Source organism: Emys orbicularis, chromosome 13 (assembly GCF_028017835.1).
Source record: "Emys orbicularis isolate rEmyOrb1 chromosome 13, rEmyOrb1.hap1, whole genome shotgun sequence".
Lineage (NCBI taxonomy): Eukaryota > Metazoa > Chordata > Testudines > Emydidae > Emys > Emys orbicularis.
In genome coordinates this window covers 550,067-574,195 of record NC_088695.1, presented here as the reverse complement: position 1 = coordinate 574,195, position 24,129 = coordinate 550,067, and the positions used below count along the sequence as shown (strand labels likewise).

The 24,129-nt window shown below is 57.6% G+C and overlaps 2 protein-coding genes across 4 annotated transcripts; one reads left to right on the top strand and one right to left on the bottom strand.

Annotated features, from left to right (window-relative positions):
• Positions 1–915: 915 nt before the first annotated feature.
• Positions 916–7,174, bottom strand: LOC135887759 (HLA class II histocompatibility antigen, DR alpha chain-like). Of its 2 annotated transcripts, XM_065415511.1 has the most exons (5): positions 7,081–7,174; positions 5,711–5,968; positions 2,300–2,581; positions 1,260–1,410; positions 916–972 (listed from the first exon to the last, which is right to left on the bottom strand). In XM_065415511.1, the coding sequence occupies exons 1-5, from the start codon at positions 7,160–7,162 to the stop codon at positions 969–971; spliced, it is 777 nt and encodes a 258-aa protein (XP_065271583.1). In that variant the 5' UTR covers positions 7,163–7,174; the 3' UTR covers positions 916–968. The 2 variants fall into 2 exon arrangements, with proteins under 2 accessions (XP_065271583.1, XP_065271582.1); XM_065415510.1 differs by lacking the exon at positions 916–972 and having other exon boundaries at positions 1,256–1,410.
• A 1,096-nt stretch (positions 7,175–8,270) lies between these two features.
• Positions 8,271–19,239, top strand: LOC135887753 (DLA class II histocompatibility antigen, DR-1 beta chain-like). 2 transcript variants are annotated; one of them, XM_065415497.1, is made up of 6 exons: positions 8,271–8,453; positions 9,032–9,301; positions 10,146–10,427; positions 18,369–18,479; positions 18,683–18,706; positions 19,065–19,239. In XM_065415497.1, exons 1-6 carry the CDS (start codon positions 8,348–8,350, stop codon positions 19,076–19,078), a joined length of 807 nt encoding a protein of 268 aa, XP_065271569.1. In that variant the 5' UTR covers positions 8,271–8,347; the 3' UTR covers positions 19,079–19,239. The 2 variants fall into 2 exon arrangements, with proteins under 2 accessions (XP_065271569.1, XP_065271568.1); XM_065415496.1 differs by having other exon boundaries at positions 19,062–19,239.
• The last annotated feature ends 4,890 nt before the right edge of the window (positions 19,240–24,129 follow it).

The window sequence follows — 24,129 nt, the reverse complement described above, 5'->3', positions numbered from 1 at the left end:
ATTGGCTGGTTGGAGCATCCAATCGCTGCTGGTGGGAGCCGGGGGGGCGGGGGAGGGGTCTCCCAGTATGTGCCAGGGAAGGGGTGCGAGGAAGCTGGGCTGGGTCTCGGTGCCATGGTCGGGGAGCGGGGGGGCAGCCCTGCCCTGCCCTGCTCCTGGGCTCCCGGCCATGGGACGATCTCAAAGTGCTCCATGGATCATCCCTCAGCCCCAGAGCCCCCCACCACCTCCCCAGAAGGAGAACGGCTACATTTCACACAAGGGGAAACTGAGGCACAGAAAGCCTCACAGCTTGCAGTAAGTCTATGTGAGCAATGGGAACAGAACCCAGGAATCCTGACTCTCAACCCCCTGGTCCCCACTCCCGTCCCAGAGCTGGGAGAGAACCCAGGAGTCCTGGCTACCAGCCCCCCCTGCTCTAACCCACCAGCCCCCACTCCCCTCCCAGAGCTGGGGATAGAACCCAGGAGTCCTGGCTCCCAGCCCCCCCTGTTCTAACCCTCCAGCCCCCACTCGCCTCCCAGAGCCGGGGATAGAATGCAGGAGTCCTGGCTCCTTCCGTAACCCTTCTACTCAAACTCCCTGAACTCCGGGTATAACCCGGTGCCCCTGGACAGACTGCGGCTGGGCTGGGATAACACAGGCTGCCGCGGGCACGGCGCAGATTGACCAGATTTTAAAGCAGGATCAAAACCTCAGAAACGTCCCAAACCTACTTTATTGCTGTTAGCAAAGTTGCAGAGCGAGATCAGGGGCGCAGGGCTGGGGTGATTGAGGGAAGTCCGAGGAGCCGGCTCCCCAGTGAGTCTCCAGCGGGTTGGGTGTCACGGTTACGGAGCCGGGGGACTCCCGCCTGGGTACAGCAGTTGGGGGGAGCAGGGCCCCTGGGGGCAGTGGGGGGGAGGGTGGCGCGAGTGCATCCCACGAAGGCACCTGGGGGATTCGGGGGCCCTAGCTCCTCCCCACATTTATCTGAAAGGCAAAGAGAGTCAGTTACCAGGAGCCCTGGGCCCCAACGCAAAGCTGGCAGGGATCAGGGCCACTCCCCAGCACCCTCAGGGACTCTCCCATTGACACAGGGGGGCTGGGTGGGCCCAGGGGCTGTGGCTGGCTTTGGGGGCACAGCGGGTAGGGGGGTCTTCCCAGGGGGTGCTGGGTGGGGGAGGAGCTGTGGCTGGCTGGGGGGGGGAGCACAGTGGGGGGGTCTCCCCAGGGGGTGCTGGGTGGGCCCAGGGGCTGCGGGTGCAGCGGCTACTCACAAGGGGCCCCGCGGGTTGCGGGCGGCGTTCATCTTCATGCCCTTGATGATGAGGATGGTGCCCGCGATGATGCCGATGATGCCCACGGCCAGGCCCAGGGCGCACACCAGGGTCTCTGTGGTCTCGGGGACGGGGGTGGGCATCTGGGCTTCTGGAGAGGGGGTGAGGGACAGGGTGTCACAGAGTCCCCGGGTGATGCTCTGGAACTGCTCCCCACAAAGCCAGTCAGGACTTTGGGGAGCCTCCTCTCCCTCGGAGCAGACTGTCTTCAGGGCAAGAAGCTCACACGGCTTCACCTCCTGGGTCTCTCCTGGGAGCATTCAGCATATGCCCCTGCGTGCGCTTCCCACAGCGAGTCCGCCCAGGCAGGGTCCTGGGGCAGCCAGAGGGTCCTGCACCCCCCACTTCGCAGTCAGACGTGACTCTCAGCCAGCCGGGGAAACAGAGGTTTATTAGATGACAGGAACACGGTCTAAAACAGAGCTTGTAGGTACAGAGAACAGGACCCCTCCGCCGGGTCCATTCTGGGGCCCAGCGAGCCAGACAACCCTGTCTGCCGTCACTCCCCGACCCCAGCCAGCTCCAAACTGAAACCCCCTCCAGCCCCTCCTTCTCTGGGCTTTGTCTCTTCCCCGGGCCAGGAGGTCACCTGATCTCTTTGTTCACCTTTAGCTATTTCCCTGCAGAGGGGAAGGGCCGTGGCCATTTGTTGCTAGGAGATAGAGTGTCAGTGATTTATGCACACTGGCCTTTATCCCACCTCCTAGAGAGCTAAGAAATGCTAAGGGGAAACTGAGGCACCCACACAGTATTCACAGGAAACATTAAGAACAGTCCCACTTCGTCACACAGGGCATGGAGTGAGGGGGGCTGTTCCCAGCCTTCCTTCCCAGAGCTGGGATAGAACCCAGGAGTCCTGACTCCCAACCCCCCTGCTATAACCCACCAGCCCCCACTCCCCTCCCAGACCCAGGATAGAACCCAGGCGTCCTGGCTCCCAGCCCTGTGCCCAGCGGGGTCCCCGAGCGCCCCGGCCTCACCCCAGTGCTTCGTGAAGGTCTCGGCCAGCCCCCCGTGCTCCACCCGGCAGTCGTAGAAGTCACCCTGGCTGGGGACGAAGGGCAGGTAGGAGAACTTGCGGAAGGAGTTGTCCGGGCGGGGGTAGAAGTCGGTCTCGGAGACGCCCTCGGTCACCTCCTGCCCATTCTTCAGCCACGTCACGCTGAGCACAGGCGGGAAGAACTTGTCCACGAAGCAGATCAGGATGTTGGGCTCCCCCAGCTCCACGGGGTCTTCGGGGAACACGGTCACCTCAGGGGGCACTGGGGAGACAGGGGTTAGTGGGTCCCATTCCCTGCCACCCTGAGCCAGCCAGTCCCTGCCCTGGGGCCGGATCAGAGCCAGCGCCCCCTAGAGGGGAAAAGCACCACACCCCATTCCCTGCCCCCTGAGCCAGCCAGTCCCGCCCTGGGGCCGGATGGGAGCCGGCGTCCCCTAGAGGGGACAGGCCCTGTGCCCCATTCCCCGCCCCCCTGAGCCAGCCAGTCCCTGCCCTGGGGCCGGATGGCAGCCGGTGCCCCCTAGAGGGGAAAGGCCCCGTGTCCCATTCATAGAATCATAGAATCATAGAATATCAGGGTTGGAAGGGACCTCAAGAGGTCATCTAGTCCAACCCCCTGCTCAAAGCAGGACCAATTCCCAACTAAATCATCCCAGCCAGGGCTTTGTCAAGCCGGGCCTTAAAAACCTCCAAGGAAGGAGACTCCACCACCTCCCTAGGTAACGCATTCCAGTGCTTCACCACCCTCCTAGTGAAATAGTGTTTCCTAATATCCAACCTGGACCTCCCCCACTGCAACTTGAGACCATTGCTCCTTGTTCTGTCATCTGCCACCACTGAGAACAGCCGAGCTCCATCCTCTTTGGAACCTCCCTTCAGGTAGTTGAAGGCTGCTATCAAATCCCCCCTCATTCTTCTCTTCTGGAGACTAAACAATCCCAGTTCCCTCAGCCTCTCCTCATAAGTCATGTGCTCCAGACCCCTAATCATTTTTGTTGCCCTCCGCTGGACTCTTTCCAATTTTTCCACATCCTTCTTGTAGTGTGGGGCCCAAAATTGGACACAGTATTCCAGATGAGGCCTCACCAATGTCGAATAAAGGGGAACGATCACGTTCCTCGATCTGCTGGCAATGCCCCTACTTATACAGCCCAAAATGCCGTTAGCCTTCTTGGCAACAAGAGCACACTGTTGACTCATATCCAGCTTCTCGTCCACTGTGACCCCTAGGTCCTTTTCTGCAGAACTGCTACCTAGCCATTCGGTCCCTAGTCTGTAGCAGTGCATGGGATTCTTCCGTCCTAAGTGCAGGACTCTGCACTTATCCTTGTTGAACCTCATCAGGTTTTTTTTGTCCCAATCCTCTAATTTGTCTAGGTCCCTCTGTATCCGATCCCTACCCTCTAGTGTATCTACCACGCCTCCTAGTTTAGTGTCATCTGCAAACTTGCTGAGAGTGCAGTCCACACCATCCTCCAGATCATTAATAAAGATATTAAACAAAACCGGCCCCAGGACCGACCCTTGGGGCACTCCGCTTGAAACCGGCTGCCAACTAGACATGGAGCCATTGATCACTACCCGTTGAGCCCGACGATCTAGCCAGCTTTCTATCCACCTTACAGTCCATTCATCCAGCCCATATTTCTTTAACTTGGCGGCAAGAATACTGTGGGAGACTGTATCAAAAGCTTTGCTAAAGTCAAGGAATAACACATCCACTGCTTTCCCCTCATCCACAGAGCCAGTTATCTCATCATAGAAGGCAATTAGGTTAGTCAGGCACGACTTCCCTTTGGTGAATCCATGCTGACTGTTCCTGATCACTTTCCTCTCCTCTAAGTGTTTCATAATTGATTCCTTGAGGACCTGTTCCATGATTTTTCCAGGGACTGAGGTGAGGCTGACTGGCCTGTAGTTCCCCGGATCCTCCTTCTTCCCTTTTTTAAAGATGGGCACTACATTAGCCTTTTTCCAGTCATCCGGGACCTCCCCCGATCGCCATGAGTTTTCAAAAATAATGGCTAATGGCTCTGCAATCTCATCCGCCAACTCCTTTAGCACCCTCGGATGCAGCGCATCCGGCCCCATGGACTTGTGCACATCCAGTTTTTCTAAATAGTCCCGAACCACTTCTTTCTCCACATAGGGCTGGTCACCTTCTCCCCATATTGTGCTGCCCAGTGCAGCAGTCTGGGAGCTGACCTTGTTTGTGAAGACAGAGGCAAAAAAATCATTGAGTACATTAGCTTTTGAGTACATTCCCTGCCCCCCTGAGCCAGCCAGTCCCTGGTGCTCACGCTCCAGCTCAGGGTCTCTCCCCAGGACTGTGGTGGGTCACCGGGGCCGTCCCAGCTCCCTGCCCTGACGGCTCACGGGGCACAAGGGGCAGGGGAGAGAATCCCTCAGGGGCAGGGCCTGGCGCTGGGCAGGGCCACGAACAGCCCTCGGCAAAGGAGCTGCCCTGGGCCCCCAGCCTGGAGGGCGTGAACTGCCCGGGCCCCCTGCCCTGCAGAGCGCTGGCCCGTCTGACTGGCTCCCCGGAGCCCTCCAGGGGCCGGTTGGGGTGTGACGAAGTGGGGATGTTTCTAATGTTTTCTCTGAACACTGTGTGGGTGCCTCAGTTTCCCCTTTGCATTTCGTAAGTATCTAGATGATGGGATAAGGGGGTGTGTTTGTTGCAGAGCCCTAGAGGGCAGGTGTGATGGTGTCTGCACAGAGAATGGCCGACACCCTGTCTCCTGGCAACTGATGGCCTGGGCCCCTCCCCGGCAAGGTGCCAGCTGAAGGTGTGGGAGAACAAAGAGATCAGGTGACCTCCTGGCACAGGAAAGAGAGTTTCAGTTTGAAGCTGGCTGGGGAAATGGAGGGAGGCCCAGACAGGCCCAGATGGGGCTCTGGCCTCCCTGCCCCCCAAGATGGACCCGGTTGAGGGGTTCTGTTCTCTGGACCTACAAGCTCTGTTTTAAACCGTGTTCCTGTCATCTAATAAACCTCTGTTTTACTGGCTGGCTGAGAGTCACGTCTGACTGCGAAGTGGGGGGTGCAGAACCCTTTGGCTTCCCCAGGACCCCGCCTGGGCGGACTCGCTGTGGGAAGCGCAGGGAGGGGCATATGCTGAATGCTCCCAGGAGAGACCCAGGAGGTGAAGCCGGGTGAGCTTCTTGCCCTGAAGACAGTCTGCTCCGAGGGAGAGGAGGCTCCCCAGAGTCCTGGCCGGCTTTGTAGGGAGCAGTTCCAGAGCATCGCCCGGGGACTCCGTGACACGGGGAGACGCAGTCTCTGGGTGTCTGGTACTGGGGCTGCATGGGGAGGCTGGTGAGCAAGGTGGGAGAGGGCCCCAAGTGGGGTGCCTGGAAGGGAATGTGACCCCCCCCCCCCCATACTGTACCGTTCTGGGCCCGTGTGTGGTTGGATCTCTTGATCATGATCTCCATGTTATTCTTCAGCACGGCCATGTGGCCCAGGGCGAACTGCCCATCTAAGCTGGCGAACTTGCCGAAGTCAGGCAGGCGCCAGACGGTCTCCTGCTTCTCCAGATCCACGTGCAAGATCTCGTCCTGGTCGAAGTCCTGCATGAACTCTCCGAACTCCTGCTGAGGCGGGTCCGTGCGCTGGTAGAGCTCCAGGAAGGACGACACGTGGTCCACTATAGGGAGACGGGTGTTAGCACCAGCACCAGCCACCCAGGGGACAGGGTCTTCTGAGGACTTCCCCTAAGACAACAGGCCCCCAGCTCCCAGGACTTGACATTGGCCCTAGGACTCCCCAGTCTGAGGGGAAAGCAGCTGCAGGGAGCACAGGGACCCCTGGCATCACGCTGGTGCATTGGGGTCAGCACTGCCTGGGGGGCGGGGACAACGCCTAGGGCCGTCCTTAGGCATAGACAGCATACGGGGCTGCGTAGGGCACCCAAAAGTTTGGAGCACCACCGGGACAGCAGGTAAGAGCGGGTTGGCTCCCGCACACCCAGCACACGCTGCAGTCTCCTTAGGCAGGGGCCGTATTCACAGAGCCGAATACGCCGGCGCTGCACATTCTGCGTGAGGGAGAGGGTACGGGGGTCTCTGCGGGAACTGTGACTCTCTGCCACCGTGAGGCTTGGTATCCTTTGCTGCCTTGTCCCTCCCCGCTCCAGGTTGCAAGCCCAGGCTGCTGCAGCATCTGCTGCATACGAAGCTCGGTGTGTGTCAGCAATAGGGTGGGGGTCCATGGGCTGGGGTGGTGGCTGTGCCTCATGTTGGGCATAGGGGCACCAGTTTAATAACACTGCATAGGGCCCCATAAATCCTAAGGACGGCCCTGGCAGCATCCCCTACTGTGCTCCCCGCTGCTCATTTGTTCACTACAAATGAGCAAGGGGCTCCCTGCTCTGCACAGACGCACTCACTGCTCAGCAGGGTCTGGCCCTGGCGCGGCTCTTTGGGGAACGTTCCCCAATCCTCCTGTGCCTGGCGCCCTCCTGGGGGGATCAGCCCCCGAGTCCCTGTGGGGGAGGGGGGCTGCACCCCTAGGGCAGGGCTGTGTCGTACCCAAACCTCAGCGACTTCCCCACGATCCCTCTACTTCCCCTGCGCCAGCCTCCCCTCTGCCCCTCCCTGCAGCCCCCACCCAAATCCAACTACCCCCATACCACTTCTTGCCCCATCAGCCCCCCCATTGTCCCCTCCCTGGAGGGGGCGAACCGGGCGCTCTGGGGGTGAAGCCGCCCCCCTCCCCCCAGGCCCAGGTGCCCCAGCCCTCGCCCTGCCTCGCCCGTACCTGTCACTGCCCCGGCGCCCGGCAGGGCCAGCAGGGTGAGCAGGGCCAGCTGGGCCATGGGGACGCCCCGTCCTGCGCCCATCTCCTCTCCCCGGGCACTGGGCTGGGCGCGGGGCCGGCAGCACTAGGGGGCTGGGGGGGGGCACATGTCACACCCGGGGGGGGGCAGGGCTGGGGGCAGCGCCCGGCATTGGCCAGGGGAGCCCGGCCCAGGGGCCTGCGCCCAATGGCAGAAATCCCTGCGCCGACCAGGCTGTTACCGGGCAGAGCAGCAGCGCCGAGCCTCGCCGAGAGGAGATGGAGAAATTCAGTGTTCCCGGGGCCTGGGTCTACGCGGCGGGGCCCAGAGCGGCGTGGTTATGCCCAGCAACCCGGTGTGGGGACAGCACCCTGGGGGACTTTGTGTCCCCAGAAGCTGCCAGCTCCAATCTGCTGTTAGGGACCAAACTCCCTCCCCCCGGGGTCTGTTCTCTGCCCTGTGTGGGGTGCGTTGGTCCCTGTCCCCTGCCCAACCCCCCCCATAGCACCAACTCACCCCCCCCCCCCGCCTAACGTGCTGGGTGTTCACACTACGCCTGGCAGGAGGGGCCAGCCCTGCCCTGCCCCACAGGGATGGGGGTAGAATGCAGCAGAGAGGGGGAGGGGCTCAGAGACTGGGGGAACAGAGAAGCCCCTTAGGGAGATCAATGGTAGGAGCAGCTGAGGCCGAGCTGTGCCTGACCCATGGAGACTGAGCCCCCCGCTCTGGTGGGGTCCCAGGGGGGCAGGGCTCAGGCCCATGGAGGTGGGGGAGTGGGAAGCTCAGAACTTCTGCCTGTGGGGCCAGCCCCAAACCTTCCCCTGGGGCTAAATTTACCCCAACAAACCAGAGATCCCCCCAGACACACTTGGCCTGTCCCACTCCAGCAGAGAGGGGGCTTTGGGGCATCGGGGAAGGGGACAGAGTCTGCCAGACACTTCGCTGTGTGTCCTTCTCTGGTGGCATCTGGGCTAGTGCCTGGCAGGCGCTGGGCGAGTCCTGCAGCCCGACCCCAGGCCCTGCTCTGCCCCCTACGAGGGAGAAGTCTGGAACCGAGCCCTGCTGGGGCCGGCTCTGCCTGGCGACTGATGACGCTGCCCAGACCCGGTGCTGACTGGCCCCTGGGCTGGAGGTGCCCAATCCCTGGGGCCGTGGGCAGCGTCCCGGGGCTGGTGCTCGGAGCTGGACAGAGAAGGTCTCAGTCTGGGGGTCCCGACGCCTTTCCAGGTCTCTCCCTCCTGAGCAGCGATGGGGGCGGGTCGGATCCTGGGGGCCGGGAGCCGCTGGGCTGGGGCTCTGCTAGTGACACTGATGGTGCTGAGAACCCACCTGGCTCATTGCACGGAGCCCCCAGGTGAGCAGAGATCCCAGCGCCCCGGGGAGCCCCGTCCTGGGCAGCGCCGGGTGTATCCGGGGGGATCGGACCCCAGCGCCCCGGGGAGCCCCGTCCTGGGCAGCGCTGGGTGTATCCGGGGGGATCAGACCCCAGCCCCCCAGGGAGCCCCGTGCTGCCTGTGCCAGTGTCACCCCACTCAGTGTCTGCCCCCATTCTCTGCCGTGTTCCCCGCCAACTGGGCTCACTGTCACTCTCCACCCCCACATGTTCCTGCCAGCCCTCCAGGTTCCCCTGGATTTGGGGGGGGGGCGTTGGGGAGATGGTGGGTTCCTTGTGGCTCTCTCTGGGAGGCTCTGGCTGTCCCTCCCTCCCCTTCCCCTGGCTGGGGTATGAGCCCCAGGGGCAGGATGGGGAAGGGCAGGTGTGGGGGGTGTCCATAGATGCTGGAACTGGGGGGCTGCCGCACCCCCTGACTTGAAGTGGTTCCATCACACGCAGGGTTCACAGTTTAGTTCAGTGGCTCTCAGCATCCCCCGTACGCATGGGCCCAGCGCCCCCGCGGAGGGTTCCTGAGCTGAACTCGTCTCCCCCCGCAGGGCGGTTCGTGTATCAGCGCAAGGCTGACTGTCACTTCACGAACGGCACCGAGTGGGTCCGGTACCTGGACCGGTACATCTGGAACCAGGAGCCGTTCGCGCACTTCGACAGCGACGTGGGGGTGTATGTGGCGGACACGGAGCTGGGCCGGCCGAGCGCCGAGTACTGGAACAAGGACCCGGCGCACCTGGCGGCCTTGCGGGCTGAGGCGGACCGGTTCTGCCGGCACAACTACGGGGCGTACGGGGCTTTCACCATCGACCGGAGAGGTGAGTGCGGGGGGGGGGGTGTTGCACGCTGCCCGCCCCCCGTTATCTGCATGGTCCCGACCTGGGCCGGGGGGAGCTGAGCTCCTGCGCTGGGAGGGGGCGGGGCCAGGACGCAGGGGGGCGGGGTCACCCAGCGGCAGGAGGGGGCGGGAATCCGGCGCTGCGGCGGGGTAACAGGGGTGTCTCCTCCCCTCCCCCAACCTCGGGTCTGGCTGCGGCGCCCCCTGATAGCAGGGCGCAGAGCCCCACACCCGGGTCAGTCTCGGTGGCAGGGCCGGCTCTGGCTTCTTTGTTGCCCCAAGTGCAAAAAAAACCAAACCAAAAACAACAACCCTGCAGGGCCGCGAGAGCGGCGAAGCAAAAAAACCCCAAAAAACCACAGGGACCCGGTTCCGCGGATTCGGCGTACCCGAGCGCTGGTGCCTGGAGCCACCGCTGCTCGGGGGTTGGGGCGGGGGTGACTCCCCCTCCCCCTGCCCCTCAGAGGGGTTGAGCCGCCAGCGCCCCCCACTCAGACCCCCTGGGGCAGGCGGCTGCTGCAGCTCCAAACCCCCCTTCCTGGGCCGGGGGGGCCGGGCGATGGGGCAGAACTAGCGCGGGGTGTGTGTGTGTGGATCAGACAGTCCCTGGCTCTGTCCCCATGGGGGTGACGGGACGCGACTCCCCTCAGGCCCTTTCTGCCAGAGCCTGCCCAGCGCAATGGGGGGCAGGAGAGAACCAGCCTGGGGGCGGGGGGAGCCCATGGGGGGCTGGGGCCTGTCCCTAGGGGAGGGGGCACCTGTTCTCTCTGAGCCCTGCTCTGTCTCCAGCCCCTTTCCCTGCCCCTCCCCCTCTCTCCCGCCAGTTCAGCCCAAGGTGAAAGTTTCCCCCACGAAATCGGGGTCCCAGCCCCACTCCCACCTGCTGGTTTGCTCGGTGACGGGGTTTTACCCCGGGGGGATCGAGATCAAGTGGCTGAAGAACGGGCAGGAGCAGACGGCCGGGGTGGTGTCCACGGAGCTGCTCCAGAACGGAGACTGGACCTTCCAGATCCTGGTGATGCTGGAGATGAGCCCCCGGCGCGGGGACGTCTACACCTGCCAGGTGGAGCACATCAGCCTGCGGGGCCCCCTCACCGTGCACTGGGGTAAGAGCCGCTGGGTGTGGGGCAGCCCCTGAGCCCGCAGGGGCAGCCTTCGGGGGATGGGCCTGGGTCAGAGCCCCACCCACCCATGGGGCAGAGAGCAGGGATGTGACCCCCCAGCCTACCCCCCCTCACAGCAGCACTGGGCCCTAGGGAATGAGACTGAACGGACGTTTTTACACCCCCCCAGCCCACGGCCCAGCACTTCCCAGCCTGAGCCTCCAGCCAACACCGGGCTCCCCACCCCCACTGCAATGCAGCCCCCTCTTGGGTGGGGCACGGCCGCTGTTTAACAGCCCCACACAGCCCTGCCCTGCAGCTTGGGACAGGAAGTGAAGGGGAATCCCATCTCTCAGGGACATTCAGGGGACCCCCCCCCAATTCCCTCAGTGACTCAGCCCCCATCCCTGCTCCCCACCGCGGGGATTTGCTCTCACACTCAGGGGGTGGCTCTCACTGCATAGGGGATGTTCCCCTGGGATCTCCCAGCTGCGCTTTGGGGGAAGCAGCTGGGAAAGGCCCCAGGGACAGGACACAGCCCTGAGCGCTTGTCCCTGGGGCCCATCACCCTCCCATGCCCCACCCAGAGCAGCCCCCAGGAGGGGACCGAGGGCGTCTCCCAAACCCTTCAGCCAGCACCCGGGCCCAGCCAGCAACTGTCCTGCAGGGGAACAAGAGGCTGCGCCGAGCCCTGGCCCCTGTTTGTCCTGCCCCTGGCATCTGTGCCTGGCACATGGCTGGAAATGCTCATTGCATTAGGCTGATGAACCCCTAGGGGACTCGGCTGTGCTGGGGCTGAGCAGTGCGGGGTCTGCCAAGGGCCCCATAGCTCGGGGAGGTCTCTGAGCAGGACCGGGATGGAGGGGCCGGGGAGCCGGGACAAAATCTGCTGAGATGGACCAAAGGCATCCCCTTCCTCCCCAGCTGCTCCTCGCCCCAGTCAGGGAGAGTTCTCCTCCCCTTCTGCATGGCCTGGGCAGCAGTCGAGAGAGCTCAGGAGTCCATCTCTGCTGTCCGTGCCACACCCCAACCACCTGCACAGCCGGGGGAGCAGCTGCAGGAAACATTTTTCACTCCCTACCGTTGATGCCGTGTGCTCAGTTGTGGTGGGGCTGGCACACGCGCAGTACGGCTGGCGTGTCGGCGCTCTGTGGGCATGGAGCACACTCAGTGCACATGGGATCTTCAGAGAATTTAGCTGTTCAATGCTCACAAATCTCTACTGAGCCTGTGCACAACCAGACTCTCAGGGGCTTATAATGTTGCTCGATTTTGGATGGATATTTTGACCATGCGTCTCCAAACCGGGGAGGCACCAGAACTCCTCTATGGGCGTAAGAACATTTAACATGGGCAAAACCAAGTATCATTCCCCAGCAGCGTGGATTTGATTTAAATCATGATTTAAATTATTAGTCAGGAAGACTCGATTTAATCATGGTTTTCTACATAAAAGTGCATTCTTGTTGGTTGTTATAACCTTAATACATATTCTTCACAACTCAGGGATAGATGTCGGTTTCATTTTTAGAAGGTACACACTATACATTTTTAAAGTGATTTATTTTGAAAACTTTTCAGATTAGTTTTACAGCTATATCAGAAAATGAATTATTGTTCGGTTATTTCATTTACCAAATGTAATTGAAGCAGATATTTATGAAGTCATTGGGAGATGAACTATCTCCAATTCAACAGGTTAATCATTAATATTTGGGGCATTTTCTTGCCATGTTGTATTAGGAGGAGAACATCACCAGACAGACATTTAAATGGTTTTATTTAACTAAAACTACAATGTTACGTATTCTGGATTTTTTTCTTCAGCAGCAAACATATAATAGTTTAACAAAACAAGCATATGAATTTTAGAATTTAGTTTAACATTCAAGTTTTTTAAAATCAGGTTTGTTTTTGTTAAAATTGTTTTAACTAAAATAGTTAAATGAAATATTAAAAAAAAATTAAATCGATTGTCAGCCAGGTCAACAGGAGAAATTTAAACTATTGGCTTCTGCAGCTAACTCCGTCGTCTTCACCTTCATTTTCCTGTTTGTTCATAATCTGGAAAAGAGACACAAGCTTTCCTGCTTTTTCAGGTCCCAAACGATTTCTCAGTTTGGAATGAATTAGTCCAAAGGAAGAAGATATTCTTTCTACACCGGCAGAAGAAGCTACTGCTGTTAAAAGTGAGATTATCACTTCAACAGTCTCTGAATCCAAGTGCTTAAGTGACTTTCACCAGTTCACTGGTGTGACTTTCTTTAAAACCTCACCAGCAAAACATTTACTTCTTGACTGGTTCACCCTTAGCTCTGAAGTTTATTATAGTTGGCATTATGGAGGGATGATTGCTGGATGTCCATGTCATAGCCAACTTCTCTTCTTCAGCAGTGATGGTTTGACCCTGGTACTGAGTCTTGAGACTATTTGCAAGAAAATGAGCTGGAGATAGTGCTTGTCCCATTCGTTTTTTTAATGCTTGTAATTTAACTCTCTCACTGCATATTTCTCTCTTTAAGATCTCACTCAGTTCCTTCCAAATTTCAACAGCGTTAGCAATAAAACAGCTATTTCCCTGCATTTTGTTCAAGGCTACAGAAATAGGCTTCAGGGTTCAACATTTCTCTGAAGCCCAATGTTGAGAACTTTGGCTGTGACAGTGCCATCTATTTTTTCACGATTTTGTTCACAAACTGTCATCAGATTAGGCCAGTTCTTGATATAGTGCTCAAAATAGTCCACTACTGAGTTCCATCGCACGTCTTGTGGGAGAGTTTGTTTGGTTCCTCCCACTTTTTTCAGAGCAGCTGCTGCAAAGTGGTTGTTGTGGAAGTATTTTGCAATTTCAACAACATTAGCCTTTATTTCTGGAACACTGAAGTCTTTGGCTAGGAGGTGCATCAAATGAGCACTGCAACCGTATGTTATTAGATTGGGACTCTCTTCACTCTCCTCCAAATTTCTTCTCATCTTGGATACATTTGCAGCATTGTTTGTAACCAACCTGCGTACTAGACATTTGAATTTTTTTTCACCGTTTGTTAAAGCTTTTACTGCTACTTCTTGTAAATATTCTGCTGTGTGCGCATTTCCTGCTGTATCGATTGTTTCTGTAAGGAAGATGTTCCCTTCTTCTGTTGTCACACAAGCACATACAACAGGATCATTGTGGACCTTGCTCCACCCACCAAGACTCAGGTTAACAATTTCACCCTCTAGACCTTTTGCACACCGCTCAATTTCTTCCATACACTTTATCCAGCAATTTGCCTGCGACATCTGCTCTGTTGGGTGGACTGTATCCTGGTCTTAATGACTGAACCATGTTAATGAAGTATGGGTTCTCAATCATACGGAAATGAGAGTTTGTTAAATAAACAAACTGGGCAATTTTTTCATCAATTAACTCTTTCTGTAATCTGCTGTTTCTTATCACAAACTTATCTATGGTTGTTTCTGGATGATGGAGATTTTTTTTCCTTTTTGCTACAGGTGATATACTGTGGCTATGTGACATACATGGTGTGACTGAAACACTATCACTGGCAGATAACTCTGAAACTATAGAAAATGATGGTGATCTTGAAGGTGAATAGTCTTCAGAATCCTGTATGTTGAGGATGGATTCTCCTGAACAAAATAAGTCAATGCGGTTATTTAATTATTATTACAATACTGCTCATTTAGTGTTACTCATTGCATTCACTGACACTCAGTACTAATTTAAAGGTGAAATTGTAAAAGGAAGATCTGCCTATTTCAGCTGTTTATTTTTTATCACAACTGCATCTAAAATGATAGTATCATAGAGTAACAGCTATATTTTTTGCTCAAAAATGAGAATTCAAGAATAGTCCAGAAGGAAGACAGGCAGTCCTTAAGAAAGAAGTATGAAATAAAAGTTTACCAACCTGAAGATCCTGCATGTTCAGACGTGTTCCTTTCATCATCTTCAACGCAGCTTCCTCCTGAGAAGAAACACTTCTCATTTGGGCCACCAGGCCTTGCATTTCTTTGTTGCGCTGTTCGCATTTTGCAAGCATGCCTGTCTTACCCACACGTCAAGGAACTTCATTAAAATATTCCCAAACTGGGTCTTTTTACAGCCTGCTGCCATTACAGGTTTTCCCTTCTAGTGAGAGAATGGTATGGGTAGATCGCAAATCAATGAAGGCTACACTCAGAAAGACCTCAAGACTTCTGGAATATGCTGCTCAAACAGTTTCACTTTTGTTTCTACTGCCTGCCCCTCCCTTCTCACATTTATCTCCAGACTTCTTCTCTTTGTCCAGATCTATTCCACCCCCAACAATCTTCTGTTCATTGAACTTTTTGAAACTTTGCACTTTTAGAGACAGGTAAGGGATTGACTAGGGTTACCATACGTCCGTATTTCCCTGGACATGTCCGGCTTTTTAGTTGTTAATTGCCGTTCGGGAGGATTTTTTAAATATATAAAAACCTCCGGAAAATACGGACGTATGATAACCCTACCCACTGCCCCCTCTCCTCTTGGGGTGTCAGCTCGCTCAGCCTGCGGATTGCAACCCCCCCCCCATGCTGCTGCAACCCTGCGCCCCACGGCTAGGAGCGGTGGCGTCTCTGCAGCCAGCTGCTGGTGCGGTGGACCCGCGTCCGCTTCTCCCTCCTCCGAGCATCCCCCGCGGCTCTGGCAGAGCCTCAGTCTCCCCCCTCCGTCCTGGCCGTGCAAGGAGCCCCCCCGCCAGTGGTCCGTGCAGCCGGGGCTGCCTCCCCCCCGGCAGAGCCACTGCCCGGGGGCGGGTCCCGGCGCAGGGGAAAGTTTCTTGGTGCGCGGCGGCCGCAGCTCCCGGGAGCCCAAGCTCCCCCACCCGGGAAGGGCCCATGCTGCAGCGCCTCCCACAGTCTGAGCTGCCGCAGCCTCGCCGGGTCCGGCTGGGAGCGGGGTAGAGGCTCCCCTGAGGGAGGTGAAGGGTGGGGGACTCTGAGGTGGGGGGGATTCTGAGGGTAGGGGGCTATAGGAGGGGGTGGGGGGCTCTGAGGCAGGGGCTGTGGAGAGTGGAGGGCTGTGGAGGGGGTGGGCTATGGGAGGAGGTGGGGAAATGAAGGGTAGGGGTTATGGAGGGAGGTGAAGGGGAGGACTGAGGTGGGGGTGCTGTGGAAGGTGGGGGCGCTATGGAAGGTGGGGGGCTCTGAGGCAGGGGCTGTGGAGAGTGGGGGGGGGCTGCGGAGGGCAGGCTCTCAGGAGAGGGGGCACTGAGGCAGGAGAAGGCTGAGGATGGACCCTGTGGAGAGCGGGTGGCTCTGGGGTGAGGCCTGGGGAGTCCGGCGGGTGGGTTGAAGTAGGGTTACCATACGTCCGGATTTTCCCCGACATGTCCGGCTTTTTGGTCCTCAAATCCCCGTCCGGGAGGAATTTCCAAAAAGCCGAACATGTCCGGGAAAATAGGGAGGCATGGTAAGGGGACCGCCTCCTCCCCTGGCTCCAACTTTCCCGGCTTCCGCTGCTCTCCACCACAGCGGGAGCCGAAGCAACTTCCCCAGCGCAGCAGCAGCCAGGGGGCGGGTGGGAGGAGGGGGGAATGCGGGGTGCTCTGGAGGGGGCGGGGCCGGGGCCAGGGGTGGAGTTGGGGCGGGGCCAGGGCCCCATGGAGTGTCCTCTTTTTGCAGTATTGAAATATGGTAACCCTAGGATTGACTCTATGTACACAAATTTGCAGAGGGACTATAGGGTTGAGGTCTCTTATTTCTCTCCTCTCTCAATCTATTTATTTAAAAAACATTTTTTGCTGTTAACAAGCGTGTTACCTCTGGAGACACAAATCCACAGTTTGAGAACTGCAAAACTAAGCATCTCTGATGGTATCTTCTAGACTGGGCACTGAGTCCCATTGGGTAGATAGAAAGATTAATCTAAATAATCTATACAGAAGCCCCTGGAACCCCATAAGATTGGGTCCCTAATCCATGAACTATTGGAACTCGTTTACAAAACTTTTCTTAAACATGACATGAATATATTGTCTCACACTATAGAATTAGAATTTATAATCCCTATTCCATGATGAGATATCTTTGAGCTATAATGTATCTTAATTAAAACTATCTTTAGATAGGTTTTTTTCCTCAAAAAGCATTTTATCAAAAAAATCCGATTTTTAAAATTTATTTATTTATTTTAAATCATTGATTTTTATCCACCCTGTTCCCCTGCCATGCTCTGAGGAATGGCTGGAACTTTCAGCTCTAATCAGAGCCCCGCTGTTATACCAATAGAAACTAGCAGGATCTTATTAAAGGGGACAAGACAAAGATGCCACATTTATTATGATAACAATGTGATTTATGACCAATAACTAATATCTTAATCCTTATACACACACATTATACCTAATACCTATACACACACACACACACACACACACACACATCCATCAGATATTCTGCAGCTGCTGCATAGTTACCAGTCCTGCTTGAGTCTGTGGCTTGAGTTTGCAGCTTGGGTTCGTAGCTTGTGGCGGTAACTGGCCAGGAGAGCCGGGCACAAGGACGAGCTGGGTCTCTGTTGGGCGCACCGATGCCCTTCCATGTTGGCAGCAGAATGTTACCCTTCTCCCAAAGTTTTCCATCTCACCCATCCTTTTTGTAGGCTTTAGTTTGAATCCAGAGTCTATAGGTCTTGCTGTGTCACGCTGCCTCTGGGTTCGGTGATTGATCACCCGTCCATTGCAGACATGACTTTCAGCCTCCGACCGGGCTTTGATCTTCCTTCTATTGCACCTTTTCTTTTTAGGGTGGATTCTTCTTACTTTGTTAGGGCTCTTGTCTGCATCTTCAGCCGTTGGTGTTTGAACTCTGTTTCATCAGGCCAGGCTGGGGCTGGAGGTTGATTCCATCATCCATACATCCCTCATTCACACATCTAAACTAAACTAATAAGATTACAGGAGGGTTTGCAAAAATGAAGGTTGCAGCAAGCCCTTACAAAATGGAGTAAGCGTTGTAAAATGGGGTTTGAATTACAATATGGCAAACAGTGAACAGAAGTTATAATATAGACAAGTATAATGGATGGCAAACAGTGAACACAAGTTACACTGTAGGCAAGTGTAATAAATGGTGAACAGACGTTACAATACTGAAACAGTGCAAGTCTCAGTGATTTAAGCAGGAATTGGATTGATAGTGAAACTTACAAAGGCAGCTGGCTGAACAGCTATGGCTCTTAACAAGCATCTTAATTGTCAATTAGCCAGTTATTGGGGTAACCGGTTTTATGAATGAATATTGTTTCATTCATAAAACTTTACTTATGAAGTTACATTAATAAAGTGAACAATTAAAAACAATTTCATTCATCAGTTCTACACAGCACGGTACATTTCAGCCCAAACTCCCCCTCTGGGCAGAAACGTTGGTATTGTTTGTTATTGGGCCTGGCAGCCCCAGACGTGGAGCAGGCCCCCCTGACGCTCTGTCCTCCAGTGCCTTGGCCGGTCAGAAATCCCACCTCTTCCCAACGGAGGCTGTGCCATAGGAGATTTAGTGCTAGGAAACTTTCCCTTTCCTCGGATCCACTCCAGCATCCATTTCCTCTGCTAAACTATCCCTCCCCCTGCTTGGTTCTCTGCCTCCCCAGTAAGCAAGTGGGGCTGGGGCTGGGGCTGGACCAGTTCATGCTGACAATGGGCAGGATCTCAGACCTCGCGCTGCAGGGCCCGAGCAGATCTCTGACGATCACAGATCAGGACGAGCCCTGACTTGGAGTAGATTGTCCCACAGCTGCTCATGCAGGCCCTGGCCCCTGGCTCTGCCCCGGCCGGCGCTGGTCACTGACGCAGACGGGAGCCTGGCCCGGAGGCCCCTGGCTCTGCCCCGGCCGGCGCTGGTCACTGGCGCGGACGGGAGCCTGGCCCGGAGGCCCCTGGCTCTGACCCGGCCCGTTCCATGTCCCTGTTTCAGAGGCGCAGTCTGACTCCGCCAGGAGCAAGATGCTGACGGGGGTCGGGGGCTTCGTGCTGGGGCTGATCTTCCTGGCACCCGGACTCCTCATCTACCTGAAAAATAAGAAAGGTGAATGGCTCCGGGCGGGGCACCAGGGTGTCTCTGGGGGGACGTGGGGCTGGGGGGGCTCAGGGGAATCTGGGGGCCGGAGGGGGGCTGGGTTCCTAGTGAGGGGCATTCCATGCTGTGGGGCAGGGGCTGGAGGAGCTCTGACCCCCAGGAACCGGCTCCCCCTGCCCAGGGCTCTGACCATGTTTCTCTTTGTTTTTCAGGGCGCCCCGTTCCCCAACCTGCAGGTAATTTCAATCCCCCTCCCCCTGTTATTCCTCCCTCCCCCCACACTGAGCACAGGCTGCCTGGGGCGCCCGTGGGGCGGCTGCTTCTGCCCCTCGGCCCTTGACACCCGCCCGGCTCAGCCCCTGGGCAGCTGGGCAATGGGGCATTGGCCCCGCGGAGGAGGAGTCTGCGGTTCCCTCGGTCCCCGTTCAGGCCGATCCCCGAGCTGCTCCCGGGGGCAGAGGGTCCTGGGTCCTGCCGAGCATCGCCCAGCCCTGCGGCTGCCGGGCAGAGTCCCTGGGGCCTGGCAGCGAAAATCCCCTGTCCGTCCCGCTAGCCCCACGGCCAGGGGCTAATTTCTCTCCCCTCTCCCAGCAGGGCTCCTGAGTTAGATCCTAAGCGTCGGATCCCCCGGCCGGCAGGAGTTTCCATCCGTCTCCCCCAGCACCTCGCCCAGCCCGGAGAATGGAGAACCTGGGGCCGGTCCCTTCCTGTCCCCGTCTGCTCCCCGCGCTCTGCCCGGCTCCAGCCCGCGCTGCCCCCGCCTGGGGACCCGTCCTGCCCCTCGGTCCCAGCAGGGCCCTGGGCTGACCCAGTCACGCTGTTGAGTGGCTCTCGAGTGTGGAGACTAATCTCAGGGCAGTTAGTACCCGGGGCACAAACCCCAAATTGGCTGAGTTCTGTACTGAGATTTCCCCAAAGTATTGGGTGTGAACTCCGCAGGGCCTGTAACAACGTAACCGCGGAGCCACAGACAGTCCCCTTGGGTTCTCTGCTCTGTCTGGCCACCCCGGCCAGTCTGCCCTTATCGATCGATCGTCCCTTCCACCACAAATCACAGCGATATTCCGGTCACTCCCTTTCCCACAGGACCAGTCGCTTAACCCAGGGCAGTGGCACGTTCAATCTCATTCCACAGACAACGCTTGTAGCCAATCCTGTAATAACCTCAGTAAAGATTCATTAACTACGACAAAGCACTGGGAGTTCTTTACAAGGTTAAAGCAGGTCACACACACACCGGGGAGTTACAGTCCCGGGTTTCAAAAGGAAATAGAAACTCCGATAAGAAGCAAGCGCTGTGTGTGCTGTGGGGCTGACCCGGGCACAGCCAGGGGATCTGGTGCTTATGTCTGGTCATTCCTGCCCCTTCAGAGCCCAAACCGCAGCCCGATACGGATTTCTCCTTGACGGGGAATGTTTTTCCCTTCCTCCCCTAGTTTAAGCTGGTGGGACGAGTGCTCCTGCGCGGCTTCTCTTCACAGGGAGGTAACCATCAGCAAAGTCGTGTGTCCTCTGATGTCCCCCAATGGCCCATCTGGGGGCCGGGGCTTAGGATCTTCTGTTGGTGGGTGGGAGAACACCCCCCCCCCCCCCCGCACACTAGCATTTCACACTAGGCAATGTGTCTCTCCTGCCTGGCTTTACTGTTTCATTTGACTATCGCCTTATCGCATGGGGTGCAGCTGTTATCGGTGAGATTAACGCAGGCAGCAATTTACCAGCATTTCACAAAGTCCTGATCCTTTGCTCAGTCTAATCCCCATTTTAACAATGTGAACCCACAGCTGAGCCCGGCCGGTTTCCAGCCAGGGATCTGTCAGTGATAACCTAGGGCCTTGGCATGAGCTGGTACCTGGTCTGCCAGCATCCGAGACCCCCCTGCATTCCCCCTTTCCCTGCCCCAGCCCAGCCCCACGTTCCCTCTCACTGACCCCGCTGGGGGTGGGAGGATGCCCAAACCAGCAGCCCTGGGGGAGGGGGCTCCCCAGTAGGGTGATCAGATGTCCCGATTTTATAGGGACAGTCCTGATTTTTGGGTCTTTTTCTTATATAGGCTCCTATTACCCCCCACCCTCTGTCCCAATTTTTCACATTTGCTGTCTGGTCACCCTACTCCCCAGACACGCCGTGATCTGAGCTGTCCATTTAGCAGCTAGACGGAGAGTCAACAGGTCTCGGGTCTGTCTCCGTGGGGCTCGCTGACCGGAGCTCCCAGGGGGGCTGGGGGGCTGCAAGCCCAGGTGTCCAGCCTAAGAAGGCAGGGACACCGCGGGGCTCACCCTGGAGGAAGAGGGAGACCCCCAAGAGTCTGGCTCACTGACGGGTCCTCCCAGAGCCTGTTCCAAAGCCCGGCCCCCCTGACCCTGCGTACCTGGGATACCCGTTCCCCCCGGCTTACGCTCAGCAGAGACAGCGATTCGCAGGGGAAAAGCATCATCAGGGAGAGAAACAACCTGCCCCGCCCAGCAGGAATCGCCCAGCTCCTACGTGGGGCGTGGGATGGGCCCGACTTCTTCCCAACCCTCCAACCAGGATTGGGCCCTGACACCAAAGCCCCGTCTGTCACCGGATCAAAGCAAGGCCCCGAGTCTGTTTAACCTCATCTCTCTAGCCCCAGTTTGTTCTGTGGCCCTCACCTCTCCTCTGGCCCAGCCCTGCCAGCCTGGGAACCACCCAGGCGGAGGGATACGTCTCTGAGTCGGTCACAGTCCCAGGAACTGCGGTGATCACCCCCCGCTGCTGTTAGTGCCTGGGGAGCTGGGATGACACCCCCACCACACGGAACAGATTAATCCCTGCCTACAGGGATCCATAAACCCTGCATGGATGTAACCCAGCGTGGGCCCCACAGACACCGCCCAGGGCGGGGATACCTGTCACCCCTCCCCCATGGAGGCATCATGGACCCAGGGCAGCCGACTGGCATCCTCGTGGAATCCGTGGCTCAAGGCCTGGCCAGGCACCAGCTGGGAGAGCTGCATTCCCTGTCGCATGAATCATCCCCCCACCATTCGCTGGGGGCACCAGGCTCCATTGCAGTCCTGTGGCCTTAGCAGGGCCGGTGCTACCATTAAGGCAAACTAGGTGGTTGCCTAGGGCGCCAAGATTTGGGGGCGCCAAAAAGCGGTGCCCCCCATTTTTTTTTACAGCGTTCCTGGGCTGGGCTGCCGCGCAGTCGCCGCTCCACTTCTCCCGCCTCCCAGGCTTGCAGCGCCAATCAGCTGTTTGGCGCCGCAAGCCTGGGAGGGGAGGAGAATTAGAGTGGGGCCGGCGTGCTCAGGGAGGAGGCGGAGCAGAGGTGAGCTGGGGTGGGGAGCTGCCGAGGGGAGGGGCGCCTCAGGGTGGGGGGGGCGGGCAGCTGCCACAGGGCTGGGGGGGGGGTGTGTGTGCAAGGTGGAAGTTTTGCCTAGGGCGCGATACTTCCTTGCACCGGCCCTGGGCCTTAGCCCCTGTCACTGGCTGGGGGCCGGCGAGGGGTCAGTACAGACAGGGCGACGGCTCCAGGACAAACAGGGCTGTAGTTTGCAGAGGGCCCAGCCCCGGGCCAGATGTTCATTGTCCATTGTCCCCTAGTTCGCTCCGGGAAGCAATGTCTTGCTCAGATCTCTGCCCCATTCATGGCTTCACAGCAGCGCAGCCTGTCAGCGGCGGCTGTGAAACCCACAACCAGTTTGTCACAGTCGCTGCTCCCCAGAGCTGGGTCTGTGCTCAGGGCTGCCCCCCTGTCACGGAGTCCCCGGGCGATGCTCTGGAACTGCTCCCCACAAAGCCAGTCAGGACTTTGGGGAGCCTCCTCTCCCTCGGAGCAGACCGTCTTCAGGGCAAGAAGCTCACACGGCTTCACCTCCTGGGTCTCTCCTGGGAGCATTCAGCATATGCCCCTCCGTGCGCTTCCCACAGCGAGTCCGCCCAGGCGGGGTCCTGGGGAAGCCAAAGGGTCCTGCACCCCCCACTTCGCAGTCAGACGTGACTCTCAGCCAGCCAGTAAAACAGAGGTTTATTAGACGACAGGAACATGGTCTAAAACAGAGCTTGTCGGTCCAGCGAATGGGACCCCTCCGCCGGGTCCATTCTGGGGCCCAGCGAGGCAGACCCCCGTCTGCCCTCCCTTCCAGTCCCCAGCTAGCTCCAAACTCCAACCCCCGTCCAGCCCCTCCTTCTCTGGGCTTTGTCTCTTTCCCGGGCCAGGAGGTCACCTGATCTCTTTGTCTCCAACACCTTCAGTTGGCACCTTTGCAGAGGAGGGGCCCAGGCCATCAGTTGCTAGGAGACAGAGCGTCGGGCATTTATATACCCTGGCCCTTTGCTCTGCAGCAACCATACACCCTTATCCCACCACCTAGACACTTAAGAACTGCATAGGGAAAATTGAAGAAAACATTAAGAACAGTCCCACTTCGTCTCATCTCTCCCCCCTTCGAGACTGAACTGAGCGGGGTCACTGCAGCCAGTGACCTGGGGAAGTTCGAACCCACCAACGTTCCCATGGATGCCCCAGCATCTCTCCCATTCCTTGGTGGGAGTTACACCAGGCCCTTCCAGTTTCGTGCCCTCCCTTAGTTTGAGTGCGCTTGATGGCACTCGCAGGCTGCATGTGGGAAGGTTTATGCGGCCCGTGCATTTTGCCAGCCCAATACCCCTGGGGTTCAAACTGGGACTGGGTCTTCTCCCATCACTTTGGTCTGGAGGGCTGCGATTCGGGCTCTCTTGGTTAAGAGCCCCTATCTTGACCGTGGCCAGCTCTGGGCTTGGGCAGCCGCTCCCCACCTTGTGGCCCAGATAGAACCAGGGCTGGCTCCAGGCACCAGCCGACCAAGCATGTGCTTGGGGCGGCACTTGGTAAGGGGCGGCCAATCTTGGGGTGGCGGGGGCCGCTCAGGGTTTTTTGTTTTTTGGGGGGGGGGTTTGGTCGGGCGGCGCTGGGGGTGGGGTGGGTTGTTTTTGTTTTGGTGGCTGGGGGGGATTCGGCAGCGGCGCTGGGGGGGGGTTCGGCATCGCGGTGCTGAGGGGGTGTGTTATGGCGGCGCTATGGAGGGCGGCACTCTTTTTTTTTGCTTGGGGCGGCAAAAAAGTTAGAGCCGGCCCTGGGTACAACACCTCTGTCGTCCCCACCTTAGGTCTGGTCCACACTAACCCCCCAGTTCGAACTAAGATACGCAACTTCAGCTACGTGAATAACGTAGCTGAAGTCGAAGTATCTTAATTCGAACTTAAAGGTACTTACCGCGGGTCCACACGCGGCAGGCAGGCTCCCCCGTCGACTCCGCCTACTCCTCTCGCGGAGCAGGATTACCGGCGTCGACGGCGAGCACTTCCGGGATCGATTTATCACGTCTAGACAAGATGCGATAAATCGATCCCAGAAGATTGATTGCTTGCCGCCGAACCTGGAGGTAAGTATAGATGTACCCTTACACTTTCCAGCTTTTACTGTCAGTCCCACCTCCTTGAGGCAGCCTAGCACCCTCTTCACCTGGGACACATGTCCCTCCCAGGTCTGGCTAAAGACACTGTCACGGACTCACAGATCGTGCCCACTCTTGGCCCCGTGCGGTCCGTGGGGGGTGCCCTTTTAGTGAGACAGCCCTTCTCGGGGGTCCACTCTCTCTCGGGGTCCGGCCCCTCCACCTCCTGGATCCACACCTCTCTGAGCCTTAGC

Bases quoted from the DNA above. Each gene is read 5' to 3' on its own strand.
- LOC135887759 (XM_065415511.1), bottom strand. From the start codon at position 7,162: ATGGGCGCAGGACGGGGCGTCCCCATGGCCCAGCTGGCCCTGCTCACC. The intron at 2,582-5,710 runs GTACAGTATGGG...CTGTCTCCCCAG, and splicing joins CCACACACGGGCCCAGAACG to TGCCCCCTGAGGTGACCGTG. The intron at 1,411-2,299 runs GTGAGGCCGGGG...CCCCCTCTCCAG, and splicing joins GACCTTCACGAAGCACTGGG to AAGCCCAGATGCCCACCCCC.
- LOC135887753 (XM_065415496.1), top strand. From the start codon at position 8,348: ATGGGGGCGGGTCGGATCCTGGGGGCCGGGAGCCGCTGGGCTGGGGCT. The intron at 8,454-9,031 runs GTGAGCAGAGAT...CTCCCCCCGCAG, and splicing joins TCATTGCACGGAGCCCCCAG to GGCGGTTCGTGTATCAGCGC. The intron at 9,302-10,145 runs GTGAGTGCGGGG...CTCTCCCGCCAG, and splicing joins TTTCACCATCGACCGGAGAG to TTCAGCCCAAGGTGAAAGTT.